The following is a 16,877-nucleotide window of genomic DNA, read 5'->3' as shown; positions in this document are numbered from 1 at the left end:
ACAAGACCATTGGGTCAGAGACAAAGAACATTATTATTCATAGCATAGCAACAGCATGAGCATCATGTTTGTGCCAGCCCTCCCTCGCCCCCCAAGTCCCACGGGGACCATGCTGAGCACCCTGTGGATGCTGCCCACACACGTAGCCAAGAAAGCTCATCTTCAGGAGTCATGGGCAGTAGGCAAAACTGTGCTCTACTTCCAAAGCAGACATCGTCAACATTCTAGGCTGTTCGCTATACAAATGCCCTTAGAAAGATAGTCTGGAATAATAAAGTAGTTGGAGCTTCTCTTTGAAAGATGTGCAGAAACGTGAGAGACCCATGGAGACTTGTCTCTCAGCAGTAAGCCACATAACAGCTCATTAAAAATCTCGGCAGAGGACATAAAAAAGACGCAAGAATAGAAATCCACAAATCACCAGTAAGAACAGAAGAGAAAAGTGTTTAAACTTCATTCACAGCTAAAGACCTACAGATTCAAACATTGATGGCATGCTATTTTTCACCTATCAGTAAAGGAAAAATCAGAAGGTTGCGCCGAGTGGCGGCTTTGAGATTACGATACAGAGGAACGGCCACTCTTCTGCTAATAAGATGTATTCTTAAGAGTACAAAGCAAAGTGTAGAAATGTGTGAAGAGGACTCTCCCACTGTGTAAAACAGGGGTGTGTGTATGCTCTTTTATACGAGTAGAATATTTCTGGAAGCATACGCAAAGAATTGGTAACAGTGCTTTACCTCTGGGAAAGGGAACTGGAGGTCAAAGGAGGGAAAAAGACTTTTTGTTTTTTATCCATTCTAGAATTTGTTTTTTTACCATGTGTATATGTTACCTCTTCAAAGACTTAACGAAATTTTAAAAGTAAAACTTCCATGAATTTACCAAGGCTGCGGGCAGTGAAACTTGAATAAGACCACCACCTATATGCAGAGGACATGATCCTGAAGGTGCCTACAAAAGAAACCACTTATATATACATACATATATATATATATATATATGTATATATATATACATATATATATATATATATATATATATATTCAGAAAGAGAGCGAGTGTGAGCAGGGGAGCGGGCAGAGGGAGAGAGAGAGGGAATCTCAAGCAGGCTCCCTGCTCAGCATGGAGCCTCACGGAGGGCTCCATTCCACGACCCTGGGATCATGACCTCAGCTGAAATCAAGAGTTGGACGTTCAACTGACTGAGCCACACAGGTGCCCCGAGAAACTTTTTTTTTTTTTAGGCAGGGAAGAATTTACTTTCAAATTAACAGTTTTCATACTTTGTTTACTTTTTCAGTGGAAAAACTAGTTTTTCTAACTTATTTCTGTTTTGTTTTTATGGGCAGAGGTTTTGAAGTTAGGAACCAAGGTTCAAATCCTGATTGTTCCACTTGGTAGATCTTGAGCAAATTACTTCCTTCCTGAAAGGTTACTTCGCTAAGGCTTGGAGAGGCTAAGACCATGTACACAGTAAATGGCAGAACTGGAATTAAAGCACAGCTTTTCTATCTCCAAAACCCAGTGCTCTTACTCCGTGCTGTGTCCACGGATGAAGCAGGAAAGCAAGGAGGCAGAGCACTTAACGGGGTACTAGTTTCCTCAGCCTGCCGTAACAAAATGCCACAGGCCGGATGGCTCAAACAACTCATTCATTTTCTCACAACTCTGGAGCCCGAAGTCCAAGATCAAGGTGCCGGCAGGTTGGTTTTTGGTGAGGCCTCTCCTCCCAGCTTGCAGACCACCACCGCCTTCTCACCCTGTCCTCACGAGGCCTGTCGTCTGTGCTTACATGGGGAGTGAGCGTGCGCTGCTGTCCCCTTCTCTTATCGGGACATCGGTGCTATCAGAGTGGGGTCCTACCCTTGTGACCTCATGTAGCCTTAATTGCTTCCCTAAAGGTCCAAGTACAGTTACGTTGGGTGTTTGGGTTTCAGCCTGTGGATCTTGCGGAGACAATTCGGTCTGTGACACAGGGCCACCCCAGTTCTCGCCCTGCGCGATCCAGGAGACGCCTTGCACACAGTGTGCAGTCTGCACAACCATGCACGGTGGCCCTGCCCGTCTTTTTAATAGACTTTCTTGGAAGGCCATGAAAGTTCACAAGCTTTATGATAGAAACAGGACTTACGCTTCTGCTTATATTCTAAGATCAGTTTTACAAAATCGTAATTAACACTCACTTTTGTTATTTTATTAGAGTATTAGTTTGGATGAGTTCAAGTCCTTTTGTCATTTTGCCACCCACCTAGAAGATTTTGCTATTGCCATGCAAATGTTTAGTTTAGCTCACCGTCCTGTCAGACTGGGTAAGTTACGTGACTTCGTTTAATTTTTATCATCTACAAATAACATCACTCTGTTCTTCAACTAGAACATACCAGTCAAGGAGCCAATTACCAGTGAAACAGTTGATTAGCCTTTTAATTAATTCAGTGTGGTTACTCTAGACTTACAAGGACTCTCACATTTAACAATTATGTTATTTGCTTTTACTTTCTTATTTCCTAAAAAGGAAAAGGGAATATTTAAATATGTTCTTTAGAACATTGATTAAATTAAAATAGGCTGCCTCTTTCAGTTACTTTCAAGACATTTCTCAGCCAAATGTATTATTTCAACATATCCTTAATGAGTATTTTTTGTTTTGTTTTACTTCCGTGATAATGAACATTGAGACTTAATTTTGCTTCTCAAATAATAAAATTCAGGCTAATTCCACTTAGACTATTTCACACAGTTGATGAGTTGTTTTATGTTTTCTTTTTTCAGCGGAGTTTAAGAGGGCCGTGAAAGTAGCAACAGGGCAGGAACTCTCAAACAATATTTTGGACACCGTGTTCAAGATCTTTGATGTGGATGGTGATGAATGTCTTAGTCATGGAGAGTTTCTCGGGGTGTTAAAAAACAGGATGCATCGAGGTTTATGGGTAAAGATTTTGAGTTTTTAATAACTACATGTTTACATGTAATTAAGTGAATGGCATTACACCTAGAATTTGGGCAATGCATGTGTGGTCGTAAATGGAGGTTTTTATCATTTGTAAAGAGATTATAAGCCATGATCACAAACTGAGATGTCTCCTTCAGATGGGATCCAGTATTTTCCTTTGTTTTTTTTTTTTTTAAATCTGAATCTAATCAGAAACTGCTATTCAGAAATCATTTTACTTTGGGCTCTGTAGTTAGACACACCTAAATTCAAATCCCAGCTCTGTCACCAGCTGCCTAATCTTGCAAAGCCACTTAACTTTTCAGAGCCTCCCATTCCTCATCTGTACAATGAGGAAACTAATAGAATCTACCAGAAAACAATGTTGTAAGAATTAAGCGTAAAATACTTGGGATAGTGCCTGAGACAGTTGAAGTAAATGTTAGCCATTGTTATTGTATTCAGATTCTTCACATATTAGTCTATACCTGTGGGACAAATAAAACTCAAAATTTTGTTTAAATTGGAATCTGCTTAGAAACACCATCATAAGGGTAGTATGCTAAGCGAAATTAGAGAAAGACAAATATCATATGACTTCACTCATATGAAGACTTTAAGAGATAAAACAGATGAACATAAGGGAAGGGGAAGAAAAATAATATAAAAACAGGGAGGGAGACAAAACAAAAGAGGCTCATAAATGTGGAGAACAAACTGAGGGCTGCTGGAGGGGTTGTGGGGGGGGGGGGTGAGCGAAATGGGGGAGGGGCACTAAGGAATCTACTCCTGAAATCATTGTTGCACTATATTCTAACTAATTTGGATGTAAATCAAAAAGTAAATAAATTATTAATTAAAAAAAAGAAGCACCCTCATAAAAGCAGTCCGCAGGTTGAAAAACAAGGGTGGAAAGAAAACTGTATGGTAAGAGGCAGTTCGGCCAGAAGAAAGGAGAGAATGAGGGAGAGAATGTGGTGGATTCATGAGCAGCCCCCTTCATTTACTCCTCGGAAAAGCACATCATTTTCCTGCTACCCACATTATTAATGGAAAATGAGTAAATGTGATTTCTGTTAGCACACGTGTCTCTCAAGCTTTGTGGGCATCCACCATCTCATCGTGAATAATCCTGTCCCTGAAAATGAAACCAGCCTTTGCAGTAACGATTTAACATGCCCACGAGCCTCCGCCATTTCTCGAAGACATTAAATAGAGCTGTAAATCGATCAGGAGAAGAATATATATAAAATCTAAAAGAGGGACACCTGGGTGGCTCAGTCTGTTAAAGCGTCTGACTCTTGATTTCGGCTCAGGTCATGACCTCACCAGTTTGTGAATTCGAGCCCCGAGTCAGGCTGCACCCTGATAGCTGATGGCGCAGAGCCTGCTCGGGATTCTCTCTCTCCCTCCCTCTCTGGCCCTCCCCCACTTGTGCACGCATGCTCTCTCCCTCTGTCTCTCTCAAATAAATAAACTGTTTAGATAAATCTAAAACTTTAGCAGGGCACCGGTGTGGCTTAGTTGGTTTAGTTTCCAACTCTTGATTTCGGCTCAAGTTGTGATCTCACCGTCGTGAGATAGAGCCCCATGTCGGGCTCCGCGCTGGGCATGAAGCCGGCGTAAGACTCTCTCTCTCTCTCTCTCTCTCTCTCTCTCTCTCTCTGCCCCTCTCCTGCTCACTCACACACGCTAGCTTGCTCACTCGTTCACTCTCTCTAAAAAAAAATTTCAGCTGGCAGATTTGCTTCCATTTGGGAGATATCCAGCAACGCCGTCCTCCTGTGCTCACCAAGGATACAAATGTTTTTTAACCTTTACTTTCTTCTTTAACAGAGGAATAATACTCATAGAACTTTTTAATTCACAGAGCACTTAGGTGAATTATAGTCTTCTTTCTTAAAGCCTCTTATAAAATATATTGTTTCTTTTTAACTTAGGTAGGTTTAAATCAGAGTTTTAGGCTTATAATTTATATTCCACATAGCTAAATAAAGTTCACCATAAAAAGGAAAACATTATAAAATATTATAAAGCGTCATGAAATAATTACATTTTTTAAAACCAATATATGAAAGAAATTGCCCACGATCTTCATTATCTTCTAACGGAAGAGGCTCCAATCACGTGCACTTAGCCTCCACTCTTGAGTTACCCAAGGCTGTTCTTACGTCACGTTCACGTTTTATCCTTTACCCCGTCCTACGTACGGTTTTGTTGGAATCCTCCTTCACAACATAATCCATCTCAGGGACTCTCTGGAGGCACGTGGGAAATAAATGCTAACAGAGCTCGCATGAAATCGTGTTTAACCTTGAAGAGAATGATCTCTTTACTTTCACTTTGTGTTAACAGGTACCACAGCAGCAAAGTATACAAGAATACTGGAAATGTGTGAAAAGAGAAAGCATTAAAGGAGTAAAAGAAGTCTGGAAACAAGCCGGAAGAGGTCTCTTTTAGAAAAAGATAATACGGGAATTACATTGCTCCGAATGTCAGAATTTGGAATTGTTTTTTAAGTACTAGATGTTTGTCTTCTGGAGTCTTCATTGATTTTCTTTGTAATATAAAGACGCCTTGTATTTACTTCCTGATTCAGTAATTTCTTGATAAAATTTCATTAAAGAACTTAGTAAATACAGGTACCGGATTCTGTCAGAGGGCCTAGAATTGAAGTCATGCTTTGTACTTTGATAAGATTGAAAACCTCGTTATTCACTGATTTCTTAGACAAGTAGTAAAACATCTCTTTGGAAGGGTGTCAGTAATTACAGAAAAAAATAATTGACACACAAGGCTAAGATCAAGGCCAGGAGTCCTGGTGTTCCCAGTAGCACAAATTCAGTTAAGAACATTTCACATTTGGGGCGCCTGGGTGGCGCAGTCGGTTAAGCGTCCGACTTCAGCCAGGTCACGATCTCGCGGTCCGTGAGTTCGAGCCCCGCGCCGGGCTCTGTGCTGACTGCTCAGAGCCTGGAGCCTGTTTCCGGTTCTGTGTCTCCCTCTCTCTCTGCCCCTCCCCCGTTCATGCTCTGTCTCTCTCTGTCCCAAAAATAAATAAACGTTGAAAAAAAAAAAAAAAAAAGAACATTTCACATTTTCTTGTCTGCGTCTCATATCTCATAAGCTTCTTGTACATTTTATTTCAGTTAGCTGTATATTAATTGTCCTAAAAATAATGTGTAAATTTCAATATCGTATGTGGAAACCAAATAAAGTATTTCCACAGATACAAAAATTACATTTTTAATGTGTTTTTTAAAACTTTTTTATAAATATAAATACTCTCATCCTTGCCAACCACATTAGTTCGGGTTCTTAAAAACTAGCGTAATTGGGGGATCCCCTGGCTGGCTCGGTCAGTGGAGCAAGCAAGACTCTTGATCCTGGGTCTGTGGGTTCAAGCCCCACACTGGACGTAGATGTCATTTAAAATAAAATTAAAAAAAAAACAAACTACAGTGTTTTTGGGAGAATCTTGAACACAAGGTCGGGGTCTCGTGGCATATATTGGGTTGTGGGTAAATGTTTAAAATGGCACTAAAAATTAATTGGCATTAAATATAAAATGCTGTTGTAAGTAAAATGGCATTTTCAAACACAATAAGTGAAAATTACTTAAAAAAATTTTTTTAATGTGTATTTGTTTTTGAGAGACAGCATGAGCAGGGGAGGGGTAGAGAGAGAGGGAGACACAGAATGTGAAGCAGGCTCCAGGCTCCGAGCTGTCGGCACGGAGCCGAACGCAGGAAAATTGTATTTTAAAACTAAGCTACTTAAATAAGAATATTGCAAATATTTGAAACATGTTTCGGGGTGCCTGGGTGGCTCAGTCAGTTAAGTGTTCGACTGGATTTCAGCTTGGGTCCTAATCTCACTCTCATGAAATTGAGCCCGGCGTCGGGCTCCAAGCCGAGCGCAGAGCCTGCTGAAGAGTCTCTCTCTCCCTCTCTCTGCCTCACCCCTCCATTTCTCCTTCTGTCTCTCTCTAAAATTAAACAAACAAACAAAAAAAAGTTTTAAAAATAGTAATAATAATAAATAACTAAAACATGTTCCATTCCCTGGTTAAACGGCTGATTCTGAGACCAGAGCAGGGAAAGTACAAGATGAGCCTGGAAGTAAGAGATAATAATGAGGATGTCCCAAATGTAGCAAAAAGGCAAGAGCGACTTGAAGGGGCTCCCCCTGGCCGAATCCGGTACAATCTGAGTATCAAAGTAATTAATGTCAGCAATGGATCGTAACCTACCGACTAAGAATCCGTGAGGCCAACAGGTGGAGAAGCAGGGGGATCCATACGTCCGGCGTCTCTCAAACAAAGAAGTGCCGAAGCCAAAGGACTTTGAGCACCAGAGCCTGGGAGGAAACGAGTCTGAATGTACCGGGAAGAAAATGGGAAAGCGGGAAAAGAGAGAGGTGCGTAACTGCGAGCCGGGGGAGACAAAAGGCCGCGCGGGCGCGGAGGGGAGGGACCCCCTTCTGCGGAGGGACGAAGGGAAGAGAAAGAGTGGCCAGGACAGTGCAGGACCTTATCCGGACAGGAGACAGGCCTCGGACTGAGACAGAGGGATCCGATCTCTGCCTGGGGGGGCTTTCTTCGGACTGGGGCCTGGGGCCCGCTCCCTGTTCGCGCACCTGGGGAGGAGGGGAGCCAGGGGCCTGGGTGCGGGGGTAGGTCAGGGGCTCAGTCCGCAGCTGGAGAAAGCGGTTCCCTGCCTGGAGGGCTGTGCGATAGCACAGAACCCGCCTGCGTCCACCCCCCCCCCGCCCCCACCTCCACCCCCCCACCCCCACCCCCGTGCAGTGGCTGGGCCAAGGGTGCAGTCTGCAGGAGGAAGAGGCCGCCGTGTCCCTGGAGTCCGCCACCCCGGGGCTCGCAGGGCCAAGGGCAGCGGCTCTCCGTCTGCAGTAGGAGAAGGCGGTCGTCCCTGAAGTGCGGCGGCAGAGACGAAGCCGCCGGGACCACACGTGGCCACGACGAGAGGCGCTTCCCCAGCGCCAGAGCGCAGGGAGCACGACTTGGAATCCTAGCCAAGCGCAGGGTCAGGGGTGTTGGCGGAAAGAGAAGGACCCCCCCCCCCCCGCCACGTCTGCGCCCCTGGCACAGTGAGGACGACTCAAACGGAGGCCACCGGGTGGGCTCCGCGGAGAAGAGACTGGGGGCTCACCGTTCCCCCCTCCCCCCAAGGTGGGGGGACTCAGGGATCACCCCCTGAGCCCATAGTGGAGGTGGGGCCAGATTGCGCCAAGCCACGCCCCTTTGCCCTGGGCAACTGCGCATCCACCAGAGCAGCACCGACCCTGTGGACAGCTCCTCCCCACAAGCGCTGCGGCGTTGCCTGGATTGACTCTAGGTCAACTCTGGAGGAGCAGATATATTCTCCCCCCCACCCCCACCCCTGCCCCATTTCTCCTCCTTATCTCCTCCCTCCCCTAGGCTGGTCACTCTGGTCATTGGTCTCTCCAAACAGGCATAGGTAACCCATTGTCTTGCACATGTTCTACACCTCCTTCTTTACACTCCTTCTCTCTCTCTCTGGAATTATCAAGCCATATAGTCGCTCTGAGTAACTTTCTCTTTGTTTCATTTTCCCTGCCTCCTTTATTTTCCTTTCTCTCTCTCATGATTAAGCATTTTAGTCTCTCAGCCTGGTCAACGTTTATTTTTTTCTCCCCTCTGTCATTTCTCTCCTTGTACTCTTCCATCAGCACCGCCCCCACCCTCTTCTCTACTTGTAGTCGGTGTTTTTTGGGTTTTTGGTTTTAGTCTTTAGGTTTTTGTTTTTCTTTGTTTGTGTCATTTATGTGTTTGTGTGCTTTTGTCTCCTGTTTGTCTATCTGTTTTCCTTTCCAGGGCTACTCCAAGGAACAAATCAAAGCACACCTGGTGGAGGGTCCAAACTGTCACTACGAGTAGGGTAATAAAATAAACTCACAACAGAGAGCAAGTAACAATCGCCAAAAAAACACCTGCTGAAGGGCCAGGCCCTGGACAGTGCATGACCCTCCTTTAATACAGCAGTGCTCACAGGTGCAGAGCACACAACAAGCGTTTAAAACACATGAGGGACAGAAAACTAGCCAAAAGGACGAAACGGAAGAATTCTCCTCAAAAGAAACTCCAGGAAGTAGCAGTAGCTAACGAGTAGATCAAAACCAATTTAAGCAATATAATGGAACAAGAATTCAGAATAATAGTCATAAAATTAATTGCTGGGCTTGAAAAAAAACATAGAGGACAGCAGAGAATCTATTGCTGCAGAGATCAAGGGACTAAAAAATAATCATGATGAATTAAAAAATTCTATAAATGAGGTGCAAAATAAAATGGAGGCAGCCACAGCACAGATTGAAGAGGCAGAGGGGAGAATATGTGAGGTAGAAGATAAAATTATGGAAAAAGAGGAAGCTGAGAAAAAAGAAAAAAAAATCCAGGAGTATGAGGGGAGAATCGGAGAACTAAGTGATGCAATCAAACACAACAATATCCGTATAATAGGAATTCCAGAAGAGTAAGAGAGAGAGAAAGGGGCTGAAGGTGTACTTGAACAAATCGTAGCTGAGAACTTCCCTGATCTGGGGAAGGAAATAGGCATTGAAATCCAAGAGGCACAGAGAACTCCCTTCAGATGTAACTTGAATCGATCCTGCACGACATATCATAGTGAAACTGGCAAAATACAAGGATAAAGAGAAAATTCTGAAAGCAGCTAGGGATAAACAGGCTCTAACCTACAAAGGGAGACCCGTAAGACTAGTGGCAGACCTATCTACTGAAACTTGGCAGGCCAGAAAGGAATGGCAGCAAATCTTCCATGTGATGAACAGAAAAAATGTGCAGCCGAGAATCCTTTATCCAGCAAGTCTGTCATTCAGAATAGAAGGAGAGAGAAAAGTTTTCCCAAACAAAAACTGAAGGGATTCATCACCACTAAACCAGTCCTACAAGAGATCCTAAGGGGGACTTTGTGAGTGAAATGTTGCAAGGACCACAAAGTACCAGAGACATCACTACAAGCATGAAACCTACAGACATCACGATGACTCTAAACCCATATCTTTCAATAATAACACTGAATGTAAACAGACTAAATGCTCCAACCAAAAGACATAGGGTATCAGAATAGATAAAAAAAACAAGACCCATCTATTTGCTGTCCAAAAGAGACTCATTTTAGACCTGAGGACACCTTCAGATTGAAAGTGAGGGGATGGAGAACTATCTATCATGCTACTGGAAGTCAAAAGAAAGCTGGAGTAGCCATACTTATATCAGACAAACTAGACTTTAAATTAAAGGCTGTAACAAGAGATGAAGAAGGGCATTATATAATAATCACAGGGTCTATCCATCAGGAAGAGCTAACAATTATAAATGCCTATGTATCGAATATGGGAGCCCCCAAATATATAAAACAATCACAAACATAAGCAACCTTATTGATAAGAATGTGGTAATTGCAGGGGACCTTAATACTCCACTTACAACAATGGATAGATCATCTAGACACAGGACCAATAAAGAAAAAAGGGCCCTGAATGATACATTGGATCAGATGGACTTGACAGATATATTTACAACTCTGTATCCCAAAGCAACAGAATATACTTTCTTCTCGAGTGCACATGGAACATTCTCCAAGATAGATCACATACTGGGTCACAAAACAGCCCTTCACAAGTATAAAAGAATTGAGATCATACCATGCACACTTTCAGATCACAATGCTATGAAACTTGAAATCAACCACAGGAAAAAGTCTGGAAAACCTCCAAAAGCATGGAGGTTAAAGAACACCCTACTTGGGGCGCCTGGGTGGCGCAGTCGGTTAAGCGTCCGACTTCAGCCAGGTCACGATCTCGCGGTCCGTGAGTTCGAGCCCCGCGTCGGGCTCTGGGCTGATGGCTCAGAGCCTGGAGCCTGTTTCCGATTCTGTGTCTCCCTCTCTCTCTGCCCCTCGCCCGCTCATGCTCTGTCTCTCTCTGTCCCAAAAATAAATAAACGTTGAAAAAAACAAAAAAAACAAAAAAGAACACCCTACTAAAGAATGACTGGGTCAACCAGGAAATTAGAGAAGAAATTAAAAGATATATGGAAACAAATGAAAATGAAAATACAACAATCCGAATGCTTTGGGATGCAGCGAAGGCAGTCCTGAGAGGAAAATACATTGCAATCCAGGCCTATCTCAAGAAACAAGAAAAATCCCAAACACAAAATCTAACAGCACACCTAAAGGAACTAGAAGCAGAACAGCAAAGAAAACCCAAGCCCAGCAGAAGAAGAGAAATAATAAAGATCAGAGCAGAAATAAACAATATAGAATAAAAAAACAGTAGAACAGATCAATGAAACCAAGAGTTGGTTTTTTGAAAAAATAAACAACATTGATAAACCTCTAGCCAGGCTTCTCAAAAAGAAAAGGGAGAGGACCCAAATAGATAAAATCAGGAATGAAAAGGGAATTATTACAACCAATGCCTCAGAAATATGAGCAATTATCAAGGAATACTACGAAAAATTATATGCCAACAAACTGGACAACCTGGAAGAAATGGACAAATTCCTAAGCACCTACACACTTCCAAAACTCAAACAGGAAGAAACAGAAAATTTGAACACACTCATAACCAGTGAAGAAATTGAATCAGTTATCAAAAATCTCCCAACAAAAAAAAAAAAAAAAATCTCCCAACAAATAAGAGTCCAGGACCAGATGGCTTCCCAGGGGAGTTCTACCAGACGTTTAAAGCAGAGATAATACCTATCCTTCTCAAGCTGTTCCAAAAAATAGAAAGGGAAGGAAAACTTCCAGACTCATTCTACGCAGCCAGCATTACTTTGATTCCCAAACCAGACAGAGACCGAGCAAAGAAATAGAACTACAGGCCAATATCCCTGATGAATATGGATGCAAAAATTCTCAACAAGATACTAGCAAATCTAATTCAACAGCTTATAAAAAGAATTATTCACCATGATCAAGTGGGATTCATTCGTGGGCTGCAGGGCTGGTTCAACATTTGCAAATCAATCAGTGTGATACATCACAGTAATAAAAGGATAAGAACCATACGATCCTGTCAATCGATGCAGAAAAAGCATTTGACAAAATTCAGCATTCTTTCTTAATAAAAACCCTTGAGAAAATTGGGACAGAAGGAGCATACTTAAACATCATAAAAGCCATTTATGAAAAGCCCACAGCTAACATCATCCTCAATGGGAAAAAACTGAGAGCTTTCCCCCTGAGATGAGGAACACGACAGGGATGTCCACTCTCACCACGGTGTTTAACATAGCGTTGGAAGTTCTAGCATCAGCAATCAGACAACGAAAGGAAATTTGTCAAAGGCATCCAAATTGGCAAAGATGAAGTCAAGCTTTCACTTTTTGCAGATGACATATTATAGCTGGAAAACCCAATAGACTCCACCAAAAGGCTGCTAGAACTGATACATGAATTCAGCAAAGTCGCAGGATACAAAATTAATGTACAGAAATCAGTTGCATTTTTATAAACTAATAATGAAGCAACAGAAAGACAAATAAAGAAACTGATCCCATTCATAATTGCACCAAGAATCAAAATACCTAGGAATAAACCTAACCAAAGATGTAAAAGATCTGTAGGCTGATAACTATATAATGCTTATGAAGGAAATTGAAGAAGATACAAAGAGATGGAAAAACATTCCATGCTCATGGATTGGAAGAATAAATATTATTAAAATACTTAACAAAGTATTAACAATACTACCCAAAGCAATCTACACATTCAATGCAATCAAAATTGCACCAGCATTCTTCTCAAAGCTAGAACAAGCAATCCTAAAATTTGTATGGAACCACAAAAGACCCCGAATAGCTAAAGTAATTTTGAAGAAGACCAAAGTGGGAGGCATCACAATCCCAGACTTTAGCCTCTCCTACAAAGCTGTAATCATCAAGACAGCATGGTATTGGCACAAAAACAGACACATAGACCAATGGAGTAGACTAGAGACTCCAGAATTGGACCCACAAAAGTATGGCCAACTAATCTTTGACAAAGCAGGAAAGAACATCCAATGGAAAAAAGACAGTCTCTTTAACAAATGGTGCTGGGAGAACTGGACAGCAACATGCAGAAGAATGAAACTAGACCACTTTCTTACACCATTCACAAAAATAAACTCAAAATGGATAAAGGACCTGAATGTAAGACAGGAAACCATCAAAACCCTAGAGGAGAAAGCAGGAAAAAACCTGTCTGACCTCAGCCGCAGTAATTTCTTACTCAACACATCTCCAAAGGCAAGGGAATTAAAAGCAAAACTGAGCTATCGGGACCTCACCAAAGATAAAAAGCTTCTGCACTGCAAAGGAAATGATCAGCAAAGCTAAAAGGCAACTGACATAATGGGAAAAGATATTTGCAAATGACATATCGGACAAAGGGCTAGTATCCAAAATCTATAAAGAACTCACCAAACTCCACACCCAAAAAACAAATAATCCAGTGAGGAAATGGAGAGAGGACATGAATAGACACTTCTCTAAAGAAGACATCCAGATGGCCAACTGACACATGAAATGATGCTCAATGTCACTCCTCATCAGGGAAATACAAATCAAAACCGCACTGAGATACCACTTCTTGCTGGTCAGAATGGCTAAAATGAACAAATCAGGAGACTATAGATGCTGGCGAGGATGTGGAGAAATGGGAACCCTCTTACGCTGTTGGTGGGAATGCAAACTGGTGCAGCCACTCTGGAAAACAGTGTGGAGGTCCTCAAAAAATTAAAAATAGATCTACCCTATGACCCAGCAATAGCACTGCTAGGAATTTTTTTTTTTAATTTTTTTTTTCAACGTTTATTTATTTTTGGGACAGAGAGAGACAGAGCATGAACGGGGGAGGGGCAGAGAGAAAGGGAGACACAGAATCGGAAACAGGCTCCAGGCTCCGAGCCATCAGCCCAGAGCCTGACGCGGGGCTCGAACTCACGGACCGCGAGATCGTGACCTGGCTGAAGTCGGACGCCTAACCGACTGCGCCACCCAGGCGCCCCACTGCTAGGAATTTACCCAAGGGATCCAGGAGTGCTGATGCAGAGGGGCACTTGTACCCCAATGTTTATAGCAGCACTTTCACCAATAGCCAAATTATGGAAAGAGCCTAAATGTCCATCAACTGACGAATGGATAAAGAAGTTGTGGCTTATACATACAATGGAATACTACTTGGCAATGAGAAAGAATGAAATCTGGCCATTCGCAGCAACGTGGATGGAACTGGAGGGTATTATGCTGAGTGAAATAAGTCAGTCAGAGAAAGACAGATGCCATATGTTTTCACTCATATGTGGATCCTGAGAAACTTAACAGAAGTCCATGGGGGAGGGGAAGGGAAAAAAAGTTACAAACAGAGAGGGAGGGAGGCAAACCATAAGAGACTCTTAAATACGGAGAACAAACTGAGGGTGGATGGGAGGTGGGACGGAGGGCGGGGTGGGTGATGGGCATTGAGGAGGTCACTTGTTGGGACGAGCACTGGGTGTTGTATGGAAGCCAATTTGACAATAAATTATATTAAAAATAAATAATCCATGAGCTTACACTGATAACTGACTGACTGAATAATGGGACAAGAGAAACCCCTCCCTTTCCAGCTGTCAAATGGTAAGGCCTTGAAATACGCCAGCCTGCTAAGTGGGAGACTCGTGTGATTTAATGCTTGAGAATGACAAGGGGTGAAAACTTTTTGTCCAATTATTATTAAAAAACACTTATTTTGCTGCTGATTAGGAAACAAACTTGTTCTCATTTTAGAAATAACTAATTCTTGTATTTCTCTATTGTAGAACCAAACCAAGAGAAAGGAGAAACAGTACAAATGGAGAATGTGCATCCGCCATCATTTCCTCTGTTAGCCACGAAAATACTGTCTGATTCTCTCCTATCTGCTCACTTGTACTTAGGGGTATAAAAACCAAAAACTAGGATAGTTTCTGGTGTCTTCAGAGTCTCAACTTTTCCAGCCCCTCCCCTGGTGCTGACCCCCCTGGCTACTTTCCACACCATCCCATGACTACCCTGCTCCCACCCTATAAAACCCTTGGCCTTTCCCCACACAGGCCACGTGCTTTTCATTGTCACGTTTCCCTACCCCCACGCCTTTACACACACCCCAACTTCTGATGGCAATGCTTTTCCCTCTTCTGTCCTCCTGGTGAAGCTTTAGACCTCAAGTTGCTGTCTACATATCAAGTTTGTGTCTACTAAACTATTAAAATTGTCATCTTTATATAATCTAGCTGACTACCTGACACAGAAGGCATCCAACAAATATTGGTTAAACAAAGGAAGGGAAGAGGAGAAAAGGACAGAAGAGAAAGGCAAAGAGTGGAAGAGAAAGGAAGGAAGGAAGGGTTTTAACGTCTGTCAGCCAATAACGGTGCAAACGAGGACCTACGAGGTTGCTGAGCATAAAATGGTGAATTAAGACAAATGGTCACTTATGGAACACAGTTGAATGTTTAGTTCTAAAAAAGCAAAAAAATTTAAATATACCATTACAAATTGATTGTTTAAAAATAGAGCAATGTTAGGGGCGCCTGGGTGGCTCAGTCGGTTTGAGTGTCCAACTTCGGCTCAGGTCGTGATCTCCTGGTTTGTGAGTTTGAGCCCCGCATCAGGCTCTGTGCTGACAGCTAAGAGCCTGGAGCCTGTTTCAGATTTCACACTCTGAAATTTTCAGAGCTTGCACTGTCTCTCTCTGCCTCTCAAAAATAAACATTTTAAAAAATGTTTAAGAAATAAAGCAATTTTGGAGAACTGCAATAAACTTTCTTAAACCAAGAGTTTTCAGGAATTGAGGATACAGTTTTCAATTTTTCTAAGACAAAAAGTGTTCTAAGCAAAAAGTCTGAAAATGAATAGTTCATTATCACTGTCTACGATTGCTGCAAACAACTCGATCCCATTTGAAAAGAATATGGATAAAATATCTGTATCAAATAAGCAAATTAGATTTCCCAGTGTCTCCTCGTAGGAGTGTGGAGACAGTCACCTTGAAAGCAGCTGCACTTCCTAATCTGAGCTGAAGTTTCAGGCATTTCCTTTACTGTGATTATGTTGAATAAATGATCATTAAGTCTCCTACTATTTTGGTGGTTAGCTTGTATTTCTCTGCTTCTCGAAGGCAGGGAGGGGGGTGGTTGTCCATTCCTGAGCCCTGCCTCCACCTGTCTTCTTGTCCACTGCCATCTCATGAACACCTCTGGCTTCTGTTGCCTCCCCTGAATTCCTGGCCCAGTTACATTCAGGATGTCTGCATTTGGTTGTGCCAACTCAGCATGTCCAAAATTGATCTGGTCATCTCCCCCTCTTGTCCCAAACCTTCTTCACATGTGTTCCTCTATTTCAGCAAGTTCCTCTGTTTCTATTTCAGTGACCAAACCAGGAAGCAGGGAGTTGTCCTAGAATCTTACTTCCCTATTCCTCCATATTGAATGAAGTTCTGTCAATTCTACTTCCTCAAAATCTCCCAAACTTGCTCTCCACCTTCCAGCCCCATTGCCGCTGCCTTAGTAGAGGCCTGGAGCACTTAGTTACTACTGACATCGCCACAATAGAATCCTAACTGTTACCCTCCAGGCCCCGCCCCCAGTAAAAGCACAGTGATTAAGCATCCAAACTGATGTTAGACTGGATTTAAATCTCCATCACTTACCAACTTTCTAGCCTTTGGCAAAGAACTTAACTTTTAAGTGCCCCCGTCCTCATCTAAAAGGTGGAAATGATTATCATTCCAGTGTGGTAGTGTTTTATGAGGATTAAATGAGATAATATTTAAAATGCATGGGAGTACATCCTCATTATGTGTTAAACTACTGTTGTTAACATCTTTCAAATCCGCCTTCAGAACAGATTGATTTTTCAAAAACAAAT

General features: G+C 42.5%; 1 protein-coding gene across 1 annotated transcript in view; it reads left to right on the top strand.

The window, feature by feature from the left end:
* Positions 1–5,537, top strand: part of MICU2 (mitochondrial calcium uptake 2) — a 144,529-nt gene extending 138,992 nt beyond the window's left edge. Inside the window, exons 10-12 of the mRNA XM_030307776.1 lie at positions 2,204–2,312; positions 2,776–2,933; positions 5,291–5,537. Coding sequence (XP_030163636.1) covers positions 2,204–2,312; positions 2,776–2,933; positions 5,291–5,395 — 372 coding nt within the window. The 3' untranslated portion in view covers positions 5,396–5,537. The remainder of the gene's footprint in view (positions 1–2,203; positions 2,313–2,775; positions 2,934–5,290) is intronic.
* Positions 5,538–16,877: the final 11,340 nt, after the last annotated feature.

This window comes from Lynx canadensis, chromosome A1 (genome assembly GCF_007474595.2).
Source record: "Lynx canadensis isolate LIC74 chromosome A1, mLynCan4.pri.v2, whole genome shotgun sequence".
Taxonomy (NCBI): Eukaryota; Metazoa; Chordata; class Mammalia; order Carnivora; family Felidae; genus Lynx; species Lynx canadensis.
The sequence above is the reverse complement of the archived record's forward strand: the minus strand, read 5'-3'. Positions and strand labels throughout refer to the sequence as shown.